Source organism: Bicyclus anynana, chromosome 19, assembly GCF_947172395.1.
Source record: "Bicyclus anynana chromosome 19, ilBicAnyn1.1, whole genome shotgun sequence".
Taxonomy (NCBI): domain Eukaryota; kingdom Metazoa; phylum Arthropoda; class Insecta; order Lepidoptera; family Nymphalidae; genus Bicyclus; species Bicyclus anynana.
In genome coordinates, this window is record NC_069101.1 from 14,163,162 (window position 1) to 14,181,091 (window position 17,930).

The window sequence follows — 17,930 nt, forward strand, 5'->3', positions numbered from 1 at the left end:
CCCCTTTCCTTATAGGAGTTCCTCCTCCTAACAAGTTAGTCCGCTTCCATCTTAGATTGCGTCACTTACTATCAGGTGAGATTGTAATCAAGGAATTTGTAAAGAATAAAAAAAATTGGAGCGAAAATTTAGAGCTCGAGCTCACCACACTACACGTTTTCCTATTTTTCTTATTTAGATGTATATAGTAATACCTAGAACCGAAGGCTTAATTTGCTCTTCAAGTTATGATGATGTAACCAACATCTCAATTTTAGAATGTGAAATGCTTGGAAGAAAAAGTTTTACTCCGAGCGAAGACTCAAATCTAAGACTTCATGATGCTATGCCGCTTAAGCTAATTAATTACTGGATGATATGAGCAATATAAAGTCATATTAAACGCTATTCCATAACGTTTGCGGTTTCAAGAAACCATTTCAAGGGTCCAGCGGATGCAATAAAAGGTTTCTAATCTCGGAATTCAATTTGTCACACAAAAGATTCTTTAGTGGATTTATTTAAGTGGTCTCAAAGCTCAGCCTCAAAAGCCTTGGCGTGGGTCGGAATAGATGAAGGGCTGAAAGTTGTTCAACAATTTCCGCCACACTTTTGGGTTTCTTGAGATTTTTCTTGTGAAGGTTGTATAGGGGTGATTTATATCTTCTCAGAGTTTTAACATTTTTAGAGTTTTATTAAAGTTCATTAAATAAATTTTTCAAATAATCTAATAATGATATATTATCGCGTACTCACCGCTGTACCGCTCAGAAATAACGGCATAGTGCTTAGAGTTATTTTCTGATATAGTAACAGCCTTCTAAGCGTTATTCATATTGGTTCATTTCACAGGTAATTTTTATTCAAGGGCTTGTAGTCTATTAGGTACATCACCTGTCGGGAATTTTGATTTATATACATAGTTTTACCTATTTAACTGAAGAACTTTGCATTATTTATTTTTTAAAGATCTTCAATCCAATTTACAAAATACATCTATATCCTAGGCGTCCGAAAAAGCGGTCCAATTGTGTTTTATGGCATAATTTTCACACCAACCGCAGTTCAAATAAAAAAAACTCAATCTCCCTGAAAGCATACAAAATTCTGAACAATCCCCGCCAAAACAATAACCATCGACAATCATAGAATAAAGCCATCGCTCCCACGTTTCCATAAAACCAGAAACAATAGAGCGATCCTCTCAACCCTCGAATCTAATTCTGAATCATTTATTCAAATCGCGGCCATAAAAGTTTACGTCTTGAATTCCTATTTGTTGGCAAGTGTTCCGCTTCTGAAGGAGAATTTACAAAGTTATGCGTGCGTTCATGAATAAAAACAATAAACAAACTTAATTTTTAAGTCTTTGAGTCTATGGAATTATTCATTTATACGACTTCTTGCTAAAACAGTTTTATATTTTGATCAACAATATTCTACAATTGTACGCCCGTAACTCCCCGTCAAATTCTGTTTTGTTGGATTACGTTTTTAGGATTCCGTTCCGTTAAAGGAAAAACGGAATCCTTATAAAATCATTTTGTTATCCGTCGGTCTATCTGCCTGTCAGTCTGCCAAGACCCTTTTTTGTTTCGGAAATGCATGGAGGTATGCGCAATTGATCCATGAACTATTTGTACCTAATTATCCCACGTACGAAACACTCGGTGGGCGAGTTCGATTCGCACTTGTCTGGTTTTTCTTCAATACACCAGAATTTTTAAGTAGATACATTTGGAATAAAGTAGGTAATGCGTCCCTAAACTTTTCAATTATGTGCATTTTAAGAAATTAAATATTGTAATTAAAAACCTGCATACCAAGAGTTTTCTTAATTCTCTGGGTGTATAAAGTCTGCCAATCCGCAGGTCCAGCGTGGTGGACTATTGGCCTAACCCCGCTCATTCTGACAGGAGACTCGAGGTCAGCAGTGAGCTAAATGTGGGTTGAAAATATAAAGTATTCACACTAAGTTCCGGGTACAAAATCGTAAGTATCGGCTAGAAAATAAATAAACATGTTACCGATATAAAACAACAAGATTTATAAGATTAAACCAAAGACATTTTCTAGTTATCTATGATAGAAAAAGTTTACCTCTACTCGCATTGTGGTAGACGTGTTTGATTTGCCGACAGAACGTACCCCGGAACTACTCGGAGACAATGGCGCACGACAAACTTTTGTATCTATCTTCGTTGATGTAATGGAATGCTTGGTGAAGTGTGAATTGGAGGAAAATAGCATCGAACCAGTGATATTTTGAACTAGAGATGGGGTACTAACGCATCAAAACTGAGGCGGACAAATGTGGAAAATTTACTTAATTTCATTTAGTCGCTTATTAAACATGTTGTTAGTAATAGTCTGTGCGCCGACTGACAGACAGACGGACATGACGAAACTATAGTTACTTATTACGCTTAAACTACGCACTAAAATTACACTTTAATGTACGGACTCTTGAAATCAGCTACTATATAAAGTCACGCCGTCCAAACTGCATATGCCTTGTCTTATCTTGTCCTGTCTTATCTTAAAAAAACGTGATTTTGCAGGAAATCAAGTTCAAGATTCAGAGCTTACTTTTTAACCGCAATGCAAAAAGAGGAGTGTTATAAGTTTGACATGTCTGTTTGTCTGTCAGTCTGTATGTAGCACCATATCTCCCGAACGGATAAAGCAATTGCAATTTAGTTTTTTTTTGTATTAAAGGTGACACATGTGCGAGTGTTCTTAGACATATTTGATGCAAATCGGTTGAGCCGTTTAAAAGTTCTGGGTGTGAAAGTGACTTGAGTGTAATTAATAATTTCATGACCTTCGGGGGTTTTTCAACATTTTCAATTTTATGTTATTTCATGTGAATATAATAATTATCATCAAATGCCATTTACCAACTAGTGGTAGGTGCAGCCAATGACTCCATTTTGAATTCTGATTGCATTGTCTGTCTCCCAGCCTCTTGAGATTCAATTAACCATGAGCACAACGATCAAAGCACGGAAGGAACTGAATACGTCGAATACACTGCCAACTAACCGCATGGGAACCTCGAAAATGTAGTTTCGATGTATCAAGTGAGGGGCATATTTGATTTATTAAAAGGGGCCAATTTTGGGCCCAGCACGTCACTAAAAAAAATTACGAAATATTCTTTATTTTATTTATCTATAAACACCAATTCACAGCTGTTGTTAATATTTTTTGTGTGTATTTTTTGTTGAATTCGTGCAATTTATAAATAATACAAGTGTCCATATCTTGATTATGCACCTGTCAAACAAACTGAAATTAAACCAGCTGGTCTATACTATACTATACTAATTTGGTAATTATTAATAATTTATTAAAATAAACATCAAATCTACTACTGTATGATATCCACGAAGGGTTGTCAGTAGGCACCGGATGACAGTTGTTACATGAAATCTCAATTTCGTATGTCAACTAACATACGTCAAAGTTAGTGAATTAGTCCGCCTGAAACCCTATCCCTTGCAATAACTCTAAGTATTCTATGTTCTTCTCTGGTTCTAAGCTACCTTTCCTCCAATTTTCAGCCAAATCGGTCTAGCCGTTCTTGTGTTATACCTAAATAGTGTAACTAACACAACTTTCTTTTAGATTTAACAAATTTGAGTCATGAATTCCTACCGTACTTACCTACGGTAAATGCATGAGCCGACATACTTTCATCGTTCAAAACTGATATTATAAAGAGATAAAATTTGATTTTTGTTAGTTGGTTACCATTTAATTAAAAAACGATTTTAAAAATTCTTCCACCATTAGAAAGCTGCATCTTAACATTTGTTAGTTAGTTACCATTTAACTCAAAAACGACTGATTTTAAAATTCTTCCACCATTAGAAAGCTGCAACAGAGTAACGTAGGCTATATTTTATCCCCCTATTCACATGGGAACAGGAACTACGCGGGTGAAACCTGCAAGTATAAAATAAGATTGGTCTGTCTATAGACTCGTTATTGTACTTACACTGCAAAAAAAAAACAGAAAACGCCATGTGGACATCTAAAAATAGTTAAGTTATCAAGTACCGGGTACAATTGATTGTTGAAAGGGGTCAAAATTGGCACTACAGTAATAAAGCAATAGAAATGAATAGCCTTCGGTTCCACCCTTCACTGACCGCGGGCTGCGATGCTATCGCTAACAAACGTTGGGGTGAGAAAATTGATTGTACGAAAGGATGAAATTGAGGGTGAAAATGCGAAACTTGTGTAAACCCGAATACCTGTTATAGGGTATTTATTATTAGATAAAGATATTTTTCTTTTGTATGTTTTATACTGGCTATATTATTATTACCTTCAAATAAACAAATTTTATTATTAATCTCTCTTTATTCTTATTATTAATAGATTTTACAAAATTTTCTTTCTAGTTCCAGATACAGAGTTTCCAGTTTTCCAGATTTTTCCCTATACTTGTAATATAAGACGGTATTTCATGCCAAATTCCATAGTTCGTTTCATAGGGGCGTCTATTTTTTTTTTTTGCAATACGTCTTCCGGAGACCTAGACGTACACCAAATTGATCTTTTTTACCATTTGATGTACCTACATAACCCTAAAAAGACATTGCTAATATTTTTTTATGGAGCTTTGATAGCTTAGTGCCTTTGCATCCAACTCTGGAGGGTCTAGGTTCGAATCCGGATTTTTCAGTTATATGCATTTTGCGAAATTAAATAACTCGTGTCTCAAACGGTCAAGGAAAAACATCGTGAGGAAACCTGCATACCTGAGAATTTTCTTAATTCTCTGCGTGTGTGAAGTCTGCCAATCCGCATTGAGCCAGCGTGGTGGACTATTGGCCTAACCCCTCTCATTCTGAGAGGAGACTCGAGCTCTGCAGTGAACCGAATATGAATTGACAATAATGATGATGAATATTATTTTTATTGAAAAACCTTTCTACCCTTTTCAAGTGGTCCCTGACTTATCAAGTTTTTAAACTACGTCGTCACGTACCTTTTTAACCTAATTCAAAAAAGGAGAAGGTTCGCTGGACGCGTATGGTTTAATTTTATCTTTTAAACAAAGTAGTTTTCTATGAATCACAATAATGTTATAGGATTAAATCAGAAAATTATAATATTCTATAAATGGAAAGGAGGATTTCTAAAGAATATAGCGACGAATTCACTTCGTACAGCGGAAAGCTCGTGAATGGCGAAATGGTAAGAGCTTTATTAATAACATATCATCTTGTTCCAGGTCTCGCATGAGAAGCGAACGCTAGCGCGGCTCTGAGCCCCTTGTAACAAGGTAATATCATATTCTAGAATATTATGTTATTACAATCTATACTAATATTATAAAGCTGAAGGGTTTGTTTGTTTGCTTGAACGCGCTAATCTCAGGAACTGGTCCGGTTTGAAAAATCTTTCAGTGTTGAATAGGTCATTTATTGAGGAAGGCTATAGGCTATATTATCCCCGTATTTCTACGGGAACGGGAACCACGCGGTCGAAACCGCGCGGCGTCAGCTAGTACGTTATAGAAGCCGTGATATGTAAGTGCGAATCCTGTCCGGGGCACGCATCTCCCTACTTTTATTGTGGATTTTTAAAAAATAAATATTTATTTAAGCAAGCAAGCAAAAAAATAATGGCACCGTAAAACGGAAGCTATTAGCCTAAAGTGTAAAAAAATATTGGAAAGAGATATGAAAATCCTCCATATTCTTTTCATCATTATCAACATTATCAACCTATATTTAAAAAAAAACTCCGGTATGCAGGTTTTCTCGCGATATTTTTCCTTCACCGTTTGAGACACGTGATATTTAATTTCCTAAAATGCACAGAACTGAAAAGTTGGAGGAGGACTGGAATCGAACCCATACCTCCCGGAATCGGAGGCAGAGGTCTTATTCACTGATCTATCACGTATTCGGGTCATTTTTACGTAACAAAATACTTGGTAAAATGTACCAAACCCACACCGGCGCGATTAAACAATAATTATTATTAAAGCACTTCCCGATACAACCTCCGCGGCGAAGCCTCCGCCCGAACACTTTCCGGTCACGTGAATTATTTAAAGCCTTCCAACCCTCGGAAAGCTTCAAATATTTTGACATGAACATCTTTTAAAACCACTTAATAGGTAACTTATGTAGTATTTTTACGTCCTAGCCGTAGTGTTTTTTACAAAAAAAAAAAAACATTTTGTGGTTAAAACCTTACTTCAATACTATGCAAATGCTTCAATGATTGTGATAATTAAAAGAAAAACTCAGGCACGTCTCTCGAGTGCAAGGGTCTTATCAATCGCAAACCCCGCGATTTCAACAACTTAGTTCCCGTTCTCTTGGGAATGTGGGGATAAAATATAGCCTATGTTATTCCCTGAAAGTGTTTCTTCCAAGCTTTCTATAGGTGAAAGAATTTTTATAATTAGTAAAGTAGTTTCTGAGTTGAATCATTATAAACAAAAAAATAACAAATCTTCCTTAAATGTACAAATAATAGAATTTAGTTCAAGTGATGTTACCAATAATATAATCTCGTTATAAAATTAGTTAAGACAATTTTTATAACCAGCCCCTGTAGCCAAGTCGATTCTCTTTCTACGATCGCAAACGCTCCGAAAACTAGAAAGATGTATGGGAATGACATTCGCTATCGACAGGTCACGTGATCAAGACCTGTCATTCCCATAGATTTTTCTAGTATTCGAAGCGTTTGCGATCGTAGAAAGAGAATCGACGTGCCACTTGGCTACAGGGGCAGATGTTTTACCTGATTTAAGTGGAAAATCATACCACAGACAAATGTAGTATAAAATTATCATTACCACAGACAGACAGACATACATAAATTAAGTGACAAGTGACTGATTTAAACTGTCAACTATATGACGTCATAATACTCGTAAACATAAATCGAGTCACTAAAAAATGAACAGTTCGTTCAAATGAAAAAAAAAAATTCACTTTATATTAATGTTAGTGAATATTTGATAACAGTTTTTAATAATCAAAAACGTGGCAAATATAACCTACATTCTTTGTCGGCGTGTTATTTAAAAACTAAAAATATATGTTACTCATATCCCATGTTTTTGCACAACCGAAATATGTATATATTTTCAATCTACAAAAATATTAATATAATGGTCGATATGTTTTTCACTTGTTTCGTCCGTTCTTTGTTCCGCGAACGCTGTTGGCTTTTGTTTTTAAATTATTCACGCAGATGGAAATTGTTTTTGGAGGTGCACTGTAACGTACTTGCAAATGAAAGTGTTTTCGATTGTATTTATTTATAACTATCAATTTTTAGGGTACCGTGTATAACAAGGAACATTAAGGGCGGGGGCACACGATGCGTTTTCCGTACGGCGCCGGAGCGGTGTCGCTGCGTCGTCTTACATAGAAATATCTGAGGCATGTCACACGATGGCATGGCGCCGCACTGGACTTGCAACAACCGAGACGAGGCGGGGAGGGGTGAATGCGTTGCGACGTCGGAGCGGCACCGCTCAGTTGTTTATGCCAATGAGTAGTAGATATTAACAGACTGTCCAACGCTGCTACGGCGCCGCTGCACATAACAACGTTGCGGCGCCGCATCGCCCGTGTGCCCGCTGATACGGTGAAATCTTTACGGTATGCGGTGCCGCAACGCATCGCCGCAACGCATCGAAACACACACTTCGACCTTAAGTCCACAATCACCATTAACAATCCATATTCGACTTATTTTTGAGCACGATTCTTCTCTCAGAATCAGAGAGGCTAGGCTACGGACCTGTGCACACCATGTTTTTTAAACGCGCCGTTGACACGGGGTTTAAAAATGTGCGTCGACAGCGCGCTTTTATCCTATAGAGCAGTTTGTATTTATACACACGCGCGTTGTATCGCTACAAACGGGCGTTGACGGCGCGTTTAAAATACGTGGTGTGTACAGGCCCTAATATAGCCATAATAGATCCAATGCGGATTGGCAGACTTTACACACGTAAAAGATTGAGAAAATTCTCAGGTATGCAGTTTCGCGATGTTTTTCTTTCAACCTTAGAAACATGTGATAAAATGTGATATGTCTTAAAATGCACATAACTGAACAGTTGGAGATGTCTGCCCGGAACCGGATTCGAACCTACGCCCTCCGAATCGAAGGCAGAGATCCACTGGGCTACTGGACTTTCAGTGTCTTCCATTAACCTGAGTGGGAGTTTTCAATGTTTTCATACTGTGACGATCGCATAAACGTAAAAGCGAATTTGTAAGGAATTGAAACAATTGTGCAGTAGTGCCACTAGATGGCGCTGTGTCAATTCCTTAGAAATTCACGTTTAAGTTTACGCGACTGTCACAGTATAAGAACATTGAAAACTGATGGAATTTCAGACGATCGTTCTTTGTTTCCCACTGTCATAGGTTGTCTTTAGATTATGTACGCTAGCGGAAAGTATTCGAGGCAAGGTTGTACGTGTTTTCAATATAGAAGCGTTTTTAATTATTGTTCTGCGGGTGTCAGTGAGTAGTGCACAAGCAAACATTTTTAATTACACCCGCGTTTTTGTGCCAAAAATGTTGAAAAGGGTTAGAAGTTGGCGCGATACGAAGAGAAAACATTAATTATTTTCTTTCTTTATTCTACATATTGTAATCTGATGCAGAGTAGGCATTCCCTGGCCTACATTTCCCTTGGAGTCTATTATCATCGTTTTAAGAGAACAAAAGAACAAATGACGCTCTAGCCATGTGGCTACGTAGCGATTCTCCATTTAAAATCGCTAACGCATCAAATACTAGATTTATAGGAGGAGATTTGTTACATAGGTCGCGTCAACCTTTCCATCAGATTTGACATTCCAATATAACTTTACTTTTTTCCGCTTTTGTTATCGCCGCGTTGCAACAACGTACGGCTTCAGTATGCTCGTGGTGTTCGAGCCATCCACATCTCTTGTTGTGTAATTATTTATGGGTTACTTGGGATAGGCGGGGAAAGTGAAAAGGAGAGTGTTAGATATCTGTCAAAGGCGCCTTTAACCCTAAACACAACGTTCACAAGTGCGTGACTTCACTCAAGGTTGCCATTCTAGGGTCTTATTTTGGTTACAGTTTGATTTGTTAATTAAGTTGTCCTGACAAATGTTGTGAGCCTTTAACCCTACACACATCGTTCACAAGTACGTGACTTCACTCAAGGTTCATTCTCTGCCATTCTAGGATCTCATTTTGGTTACAGTTTGATTTGCTAATTAAGTTGTCCTGACAAATGTTGTGAGCCTTTTACCCTACACACATCGTTCACAAGTACGTGACTTCACTCAAGGTCATTCTCTGCCATTATAGGATCTTATTTTGGTTACAGTTTGATTTGTTAATTAAGTTGTCCTGACAAATGTTGTGAGCCTTTAACCCTACACACAACGATCAAAAGTGCGTGACTTCACTCAAGGTCATTCTCTGCCATTTTAGGATCTTATTTTGGTTTCAGTTTGATTTGTTAATTAAGTTGTCCTGTTGTGAAACCTTTGTTCGACATTAGTTTTCTATTTTTGTAATCACTTTTGAGTCTGCTAAAACCTTTATATTTAATTTCAAAAGTACGTCCTTCTACCTAATATTTCGATGTATCAACGTAGCGGTAACAGCGAGACCGCAGCAGTATTTGATCACTGCAAGCTGCGGTTGCTGCAATTAGTTTCCGCTGATCGCTCTCGTTTGTGAGGTCATATTTTGAATTTAGAACACTGTTTCATGACATCTCGCATTTGTATCATGACATCGTCGGACAAAGTGAGCGATTTTAACGGTTTGATAGATAAGCGTTTCAACTCACGTTTAATTTGTTGGTTGATATATGCGCGATCAAATTTAGTTTTGATCTTTCTGGAACCAGCAATGACTTTATTTACAAGCGAAGTATGACGTGTATGTCATCATCATCAACCCATATTCGGCTCACTTCTGAGCTCAAGTCTCCTGTCAGAATGAGAGCGGTTAGGCCAATAGTCCACCACGCTGGCGCAATGCGGATTGGCAGACTTCACACACGCAGAGAATTAAGAAAATTCTCAGGTGTGCCGGTTTCTTCCAGATGTTTTTCCTCCACCGTTTAAGACACGTGATATTTAATTTCTTAAAATGCACACAACTGAAAAGTTGGAGTATATGACACAGTAAAATTGTATATACTTTTAGATTATAATCGATATACATACTCTAAAGAATCGGAACTTGAATGGCTCAGAAAATCAAAAAATACCTAACCTAACCATTATATTGGTTAGGTTAAGTAAAAAAATACCTAACCTAACCAATAGAATGGTTAGATTAGGTATTTTTTTTAATTGTACGTTATTCCTTACAATCTACCGAATTAAACACGTCAAATTGTAAGCAGTATGTTGCGGTTCATAATCTTTTGACTTCAATCTAGCAAGATTGTGAACATCTTGCAAGATTGATTTAATCTAATGGTATTTACAATTTTACAGAGACACATATGCCACCAATGAGATCGCCACTTAAATTGTATATATGAAAACAAAAATAAAGCTTTATAAACACAAATGAAATTTCCATTATAACATAAGCACGGCAATCTGTCAAAAAATTTAAATTTAACATATTTATCATACATAATTATCTACGTAAAATATGAATTTCATGAAAGATTAGTGTAGTTTCTCTTCTAGTTGATAAACTAGACTAGTGAAACTTTTCTTCCTCCGCTAAAGTTTTGGAAAAGCCATTTTGGTACTTCTCAAATTTAAGTGAATTTGTAATTTCCTTAAAGTTTTCATAAAGTCGCCCTTTCAGAGGCTAGGTAAAAGACACTTTTCAATCATTGTAATTAGGGAAAGTTTCCTAACGAGGGGTTTTGGGAAAACAATGAATATCTGTATCAATTAAAATCAATTAATATGCGAAGTGCCTCCTCCTCTGAGAGGAGTTCTATTTATAACATTCAATTATTTATTGACTGCCAGGAAATATCAATTTTATACCTGTACTTTATTTTATGGTCTGGATGTTTTTTTTAAATAATATCGGAATATAATATAAGTACTTACGGTCTAACCCTGTAAGGACGAGACCTTAGTTATCTTATAAATGATGGCAAGTAAACCCATGGTGGCTTAGGAATGTAGATTACAAGAGCCCAAACTCTCAATCGTATAAGTATAGAGCCCATTTTTTCTATTTTCTACATAATATGAGAAAGTAATAGTTGGCAACAGCCAGTTATTAGTTTCTCATATTATGCTGCTCATGTTGCTGGGTGGCTGGTGGGAAGCCTCGGCCGTGGCTAGAGACGTACCGCCAGGTGATTTAGCGTTCCGGTACGATGTCGTGTAGAAGCCGAAAGGGGCGTGGATTTTCATCCACCTCCTAACAAGTAGCCCGCTTCCATCTTAGATTGCACCATCACCTAATATCAGGCGAGATTGTAGTCAAGGGCTTCAAGAGAGAGTTCCATACCCTAGCCATGCGTATAAGAAACGAAGAAACAAATCGCTTCGTACGAGTTCTAGGGATGTCAATGACATAGGGATGGAAACCTAACCGGTGTCTTGCAGTGCGATTGTAAAAAGGTGAGGCCCTTAAAATGGGCTGTTAATCATGAAAATCGGAAAAAAGCGATTCAAAATAAGCTAAAAGTTATTGATGTTATAGTCTGGCAAGTTTGTTGATGACGCTCCCATGATATGCGGGCGACAAGGGGAAAGACTGCGCGGGAGTGATATCATGCGTGCGGGGAAGTGAGGTGCATTAGTCGTCGGTTTTTCATTCATCGCTACACGCTCCAGACCCTCGCGGCCCATCGGGAATGTTACGAATTGTTATGGAGGTTAATGAAAGCCCCTTTTTAAAAAAGATATCTTTATTCCTAAAAGATAGAATACACACTAATACTTTAAGTTAATTAAGACAATATGTCTTTACAGTTCCACAGCTAAGTCACGACTGGCTGGGTCTCTAAGCCCAATAGGTTTTAATACCGATTATTAGCTTATTTATTACTTAATCATCAATATGGGGTGCTATGGTTAGGTATAACAGAACGAAGTTACGAAGCTATAGTAAATTCACCTTTCAATTGTAAGTTAATAAACAATTTCCATTTAAACTTTTAATAAAGTCCATCCCGGGGCGAGGTGGGCAACAGGCGTAAAATCCCAAAGACACGTTTCAATCATTGTAATTAGGCAAAGTTCCGCTGTAAACTTAACGACGTCCTATCGGGGAGACAATTAATATCTGTATCAATTAGAAACTTTAATTGGCCCGCTACATTGACAGGAGTTGTATCATTTTATTGCCTTCGCCCGTCAAAGGATTACCTTTGATTTTACGACTTTCGATGCTTTATTACAAGATCTTGTTTAACTTGTCTTGTTAGTGTGTGTGTTTGAATCTTGGAAACCAAATTGAAACAGCTTCCACTTTAGTATACTTTCTTGATGCAATGATAATTGTGTAATATATCATCATCATTATTCATTATCAACCTATGCTGTGCTCGAGTCTCCTCTCAGAATGGTACTATATCTGATGAAACTACCTCAATAGTCTACCACGCTGGCCCAATGCGAATTGGTAGATTTCAAAACGCAGAGATTTAGAAAATTCTCTGGTATGCAGGTTTCCTCACGATGTTTTTCCTTCACAGTTTGAGACACGTGATATTTAATTTCTTAAAATGAACACAACTGAAAAAGTTGGAGGTGCATGCCCCGGACTGGATTCAAACCAACAAACTCCGAATACCGGAGGCAAAGGTCATATCCACTGGGCTATCACAGGTCTAATATATATATTTCTTTTTAATTTTAATAGGGTTTGTATTATATTTTGTAATAGGTAATAACATTGTTAAAAATTAAAAAAGGGCAAATAAATATATATACATGAAAGAAAAAATATATATAAAAGATTGTTAATTATCATTGACTTCATGCACATCTTTGGTGAAAAAGGCATGCATACAGAACGATTACCTGCGAGAGTAGATTTTAGGCTTGAGCCTGAAGCTTGAGGCTTTGGCCTGCGAGAGTAGATTTTATGAAGGCTTTTTAAGAAGCTTCTCAGCTAATGCACAGGTTCTGTAGCGCTATTCTGTGACGACGTTTATGTAATTCGACAGTTTAAGTTTCGAATTCGCCTGTATTTCTATTATCTATCTATGGTTGGTATGGGGCTAGACAGTGATGAATTCGAGATTCACACTATTGAGTTATAAAACATCGATAGAGAAAAACCCTCTGATATTAAAAAAAAGGTAGCAGTTTTCAATGGTCGTGTAGCTATTAAAATCTGCCCTAAAATGTGTATATTTTTTTGATGTATTTACGAAATATCACTGGAATCATGTCTCCAGTCGCCAGGCTCTATCTTTGTGACAATCGCTAGAGATCCTTCAATTTATGCGTTGTTTTTCCCGATATTCCAGATTTTAAATATTTTTGACTACAATCCTCACCTGTTTGTAAATGATTATGATTCTAAGATGGAAGCGGGCTAACTTGCTAGGAGTAGGATGAAATCCACATTCCTTTCGTTTTCTACACGACATCGTATCGGAACGCTAAATCACTTGGCGGTACGTCTTTGTCGGTAGAGTGGTAACTAGCCACGGCCGGAGCCTCCCACCAGGCAGACCTGGATCGATTAAGAAATCCTCAAACGGTCCAGCCGGCGATCGAACCCAGGTCCTCCATCTTGTAAATCCACCGCGAATACCACTGCGCCACAGAGGCTGTCAAAAAATATTGTAGCTACAAATAGTGAAACTAACCCGACTTTGTTCTTACTAATATAGATTTAATATTAACTAAAGATTTTGAATTTTTTATATAGAAAGTAAAGTACAACATCAAGGGAAACCTAAGCGGGTTGGCAGTTGAACTGGAAAAATTCTTGTGTAAGAAAATTCTAAACCGGTTACTGAGATCATGACAAAGGCGCTTTTCTTTTACGGCTTTTCTAAGTATTTAATTCACCTGGATGACGTCACAGGCATATAATTGCGTCCGCCATCTTCAGGTTGTGAGGGAGGTTGAATAGTTCAACTATTTTTGAACTTTGAGGTAATAGTGGTCATTGTGACTGAGGACCAATTAGAAACAAAGCGCTTATTAAGCTACTTTTACCGTTCTCTAAAATGTTAAGTTATCTTATATCACACTTACTGACGCCGCGCGGTTTTACCCGGTAGGAAAACGGGGATAAAATATAGCCTATAGCCTTTCTCGATAAATGGGCTATCTAACACTGAATTTTTTTTAAAATCGGACCAGTAGTTCCTGAGATTAGCGCGTTCAATCAAACAAACAAACTTCTGTTTTATATATTAGTATAGATTAGATTAGTATAGATTAGCAGATAGCCATGATAGCCCATTCGCTGAATGCAGGCGGCTCAGGCTATGTCCTGCAGTGGACGTCCATCGACTGATATGATGATGATGATGAAATATCTACTCGTCTTTCGAAAATCGAAAGAATTAAAGATCCTACTAATATTATAAACGCGAAAGTTTGTATGAATGTTTGGATGTTTGTTACTCTTTAACGCCGCAACTACTAAACCGATTTGGTTGAAATTTGGAATGGAAATGGATTTTACTCTGGATTAACACATAGGCTACTTTTTATCCCGAAAAAGTCCTTGGATTCACGTGATTTACGAAAACCTTATGATTTTGATGGTATGAGTGTTTGTTACTCTTTTACGTCTCAGCTACTGAACCGAATCGCCTGAAATTTGAAGCAGAGATAGATTATAGTCTGGATTAACACATAGGCTACTTTTCATCCCGAAAAATTCCATGGATCCCGAGGGATTCGTGAAAAAGTAAATTCCACGCGGGCAATCGCCGTCCGCTAGTATCTCATAATTTTATTAATGTTCTCATGATGTATCATCACTTGTTACAGATGAGAGCGCTACCACTATGTGTAACAGTGGCTTCGTTGTTCGCAGCCATATTAGCAGCCACAGAAGGTAAGACCACTTGTCAAAGTAAACTGATTGACGACTATGTTATAGAAGGATGGCGTGATTCATTCAATGATGACAGTTTTTTAAATTGTATAAAAATTAGGAGTATGCTAATAGTAAAGCAATTTTGTAAAAGTAACAGGGTATCTGCGATCATTACTTTCAGAGCTACAAAGATTTAAAGATCAGATTTGCGGCGCTACCACGGATCTCTGAAAAACGCCTCATACAAAATGGTACGAATTAATGACGTCGTAGGTACATAATGATCGTTAAATTTGTATGGGCGGTCGAACAAAATTACTAATATCTTATTTATGTTAGGGTAATACGTTATTTGTGCGTTTATGTTTATAGTTCATTTATTGAAAAATTTGACATTCAATGTAAACTGTATGAATTTTCGTCTAATTACGATAAAATCTTATTTATTTTGCAAATATCCAGATAATCTTTGCTTTTTATGTATAAATTAGTCTACATTGACCTTTTTTACCCGAATGTATCATAAAAATCAATATATTCAAACCTAGTCATCATCCCCATTATTTGTATTACTCGAATACATATTGTGAGTTCTTATGTTTTAGGCCATCTACTGCTGCTCTAAACATATATTTGCCTTGTAGTTACGAATCGTTTGTATGGGCATATAAAAAGTGTTGTTTTCAGACATTTTTAATTTGTAATTTTTATATTACACAAACCTTGACTTAACAATAACGAATACATAAAACCAAGAATCATTAAAATTGGTGCAGTCGTTCGAAAGGTAAGCAGTCACATACATTTCGTAGATTCATTTTTATTTATATACTAGCGGACGCCCGCGACTTCGTCCGCGTGAAACTCGATGTAAACTACCCCTACCCTACCCTACCCCCTACCCTACACCTATCCTAACCCTACCCTACGTTGAAAATTTTCCTGAATTTTCTTTGCTATAAACCTTACGGAGCCCGAGACCTTTCCATCGAATCGAAACCGTGGAAATCGGTTCGTGCGTTCTGGAGTTATAGCGTCAGGAAGGAAAACCCGACATATTTTTATATAGTAGAATAGAATATATGAATCATTCATTTAAATATATTACATAACAATATGTATTAAGCTTGTTATATGTAATCTCTAAAATCAAATGACCGTATCTTAATTGCTTTTTCGCCGTTCATATTCCGCGCGAGTGAAATTTACGTACAAAATAAACTCCGCTAAGTACGTACAATTTGTGAACGCCTGTAAGCTTTCGCGTTATAGTAAAATTAATCTTCTTCACCCTTTTACAGCGGTGCTAAGCTAATATCGCCCTAAGCTGTCAGTAATAGAGTTCGTAATCCGGTAACTGTACAATATATGTGATATAATTTAGTTTAAATTAAACTGTTTTAGTGCAGGTGACAATTATGTAGAAGTTTGTCTAACAACGCTACCATACTCGTACGAGTACTAAGGGAAGACATATTACCTAAGTAATAATACATAAAATTCAAAATTTGGTACAAATCCCGCGACAACCATGGATAATTTTCGGAATAAAAGCAGCCTTTATGTTACTTTATTTTTTTTATATCTTCTATCTTTTAGTGAAAGTCTCATTAAAATCGGTCCAGCCGTTCCAGAGATTGGCCCGGACAAACAGAAAGACAAATAGACGAAAATATTTTAAAAAGCTCGTTTGGTGTTGTGTAAATAACTAGGTTACTTGAGAAAACACAGTTATCTTAAAAAACAGACAAATATTTCAATTTTATTTATGTGTATTGATTTACAATCGAGATTGTCGCCAAGGGGAGGTAGAGTGAGTCAACTGCCAAATAGTTTCAAAGGGATTTAATAAATAAAATAGCTTTTAGCTTTGAGCTGTTTTGGTTGTTTTTACATAGATAAAATTTGAATTTTGCACATTTTACACACAAGTACTAGCGGATGCCCGAGACTTCGTCCTCTTGGAATTTAGTTTTTTAATAATAATAATAATAAAATCCTTTATTCAGCTAAAAAAAACAAATTAAAAATCAAGAAGAAATTTCTACTAATACTAACAGAGCTTACAAGGTACAAGCGTCGCTAACAATAATTATTAAATAATAAAATTATATAAAATGATAATTTTTCACAAATCCCTCGAAAACCATGGATTTTTGCGGGATGAAAAGTAGCTTATGTGTCAAGTGATAAAGGCCTTTTCAATTGCAAAGTGTATTGTAAACAGTAAAAGTGTATGGTCAATATAGAATCAGCTTAAATCCAGACCCTTGTAAGTCGAAGCGATTACCAGTGTCGTGTGTAAATAGCTTTACAGGGGGCCTTAATCGCCGTTATAGTAATTATATCGTCTTGAACCCCCTCATTAATGATACCTAAATTTGACCCCCGAATAATTGTGAAATGACTCGACCCGGGTCTATGGACCATTATCTCTAATGGTAGACTGAAGTACCGGGGATGAGATCCAGTAATAGGTACAGGCGTTATGTTTATTACCCTTAAGATGGAGAAAATTATTAAAAGTTATTCTAAAGTACCAATTTTGGGGCGTATACTGAAGAAAGGTTGTGACCACAGAGCAACGTATCGACAGACATTGCACTAGGCCCATCTAAGCTACAAGACCTGGCAAGACCGACACGCTGCGTCAATGTGGATTGGTGGACTTTGAAAAGAGAACTACTGAGCAAGAAAGCACACTGTCACCATGCATCGCACATAGAGTTTAGAAAGATTGAGACCATCTAAAAGATACCAGACTTGAGATCTCGAGTTATGGAAGCATTAACAACTGTTCACTTTGGTACGCAATAATAATGTTCACGTTCGTTTGCCTATGGCTGTTTTTGACAATTGTCAAAGACAAATAAAATTAAGTCTTGTATAGAGTCTTGTCGAGTGCCGTAAGCCCAGTAGATATGACCTCTTCTTAAGAAGGAAAAACATCGTGAGGATACC

At 36.8% G+C, this 17,930-nt stretch overlaps 1 protein-coding gene across 1 annotated transcript in view; it reads left to right on the plus strand.

Annotated features, from left to right (window-relative positions):
- The window catches only part of LOC112055481 (Ig-like and fibronectin type-III domain-containing protein 2), a 171,636-nt gene that overhangs the window by 95,645 nt on the left and 58,061 nt on the right, over positions 1 to 17,930 (plus strand). The window contains exons 3-4 of the mRNA XM_052887272.1: positions 5,228 to 5,278; positions 14,921 to 14,987. Coding sequence (XP_052743232.1) covers positions 14,921 to 14,987 — 67 coding nt within the window. The 5' untranslated portion in view covers positions 5,228 to 5,278. The remainder of the gene's footprint in view (positions 1 to 5,227; positions 5,279 to 14,920; positions 14,988 to 17,930) is intronic.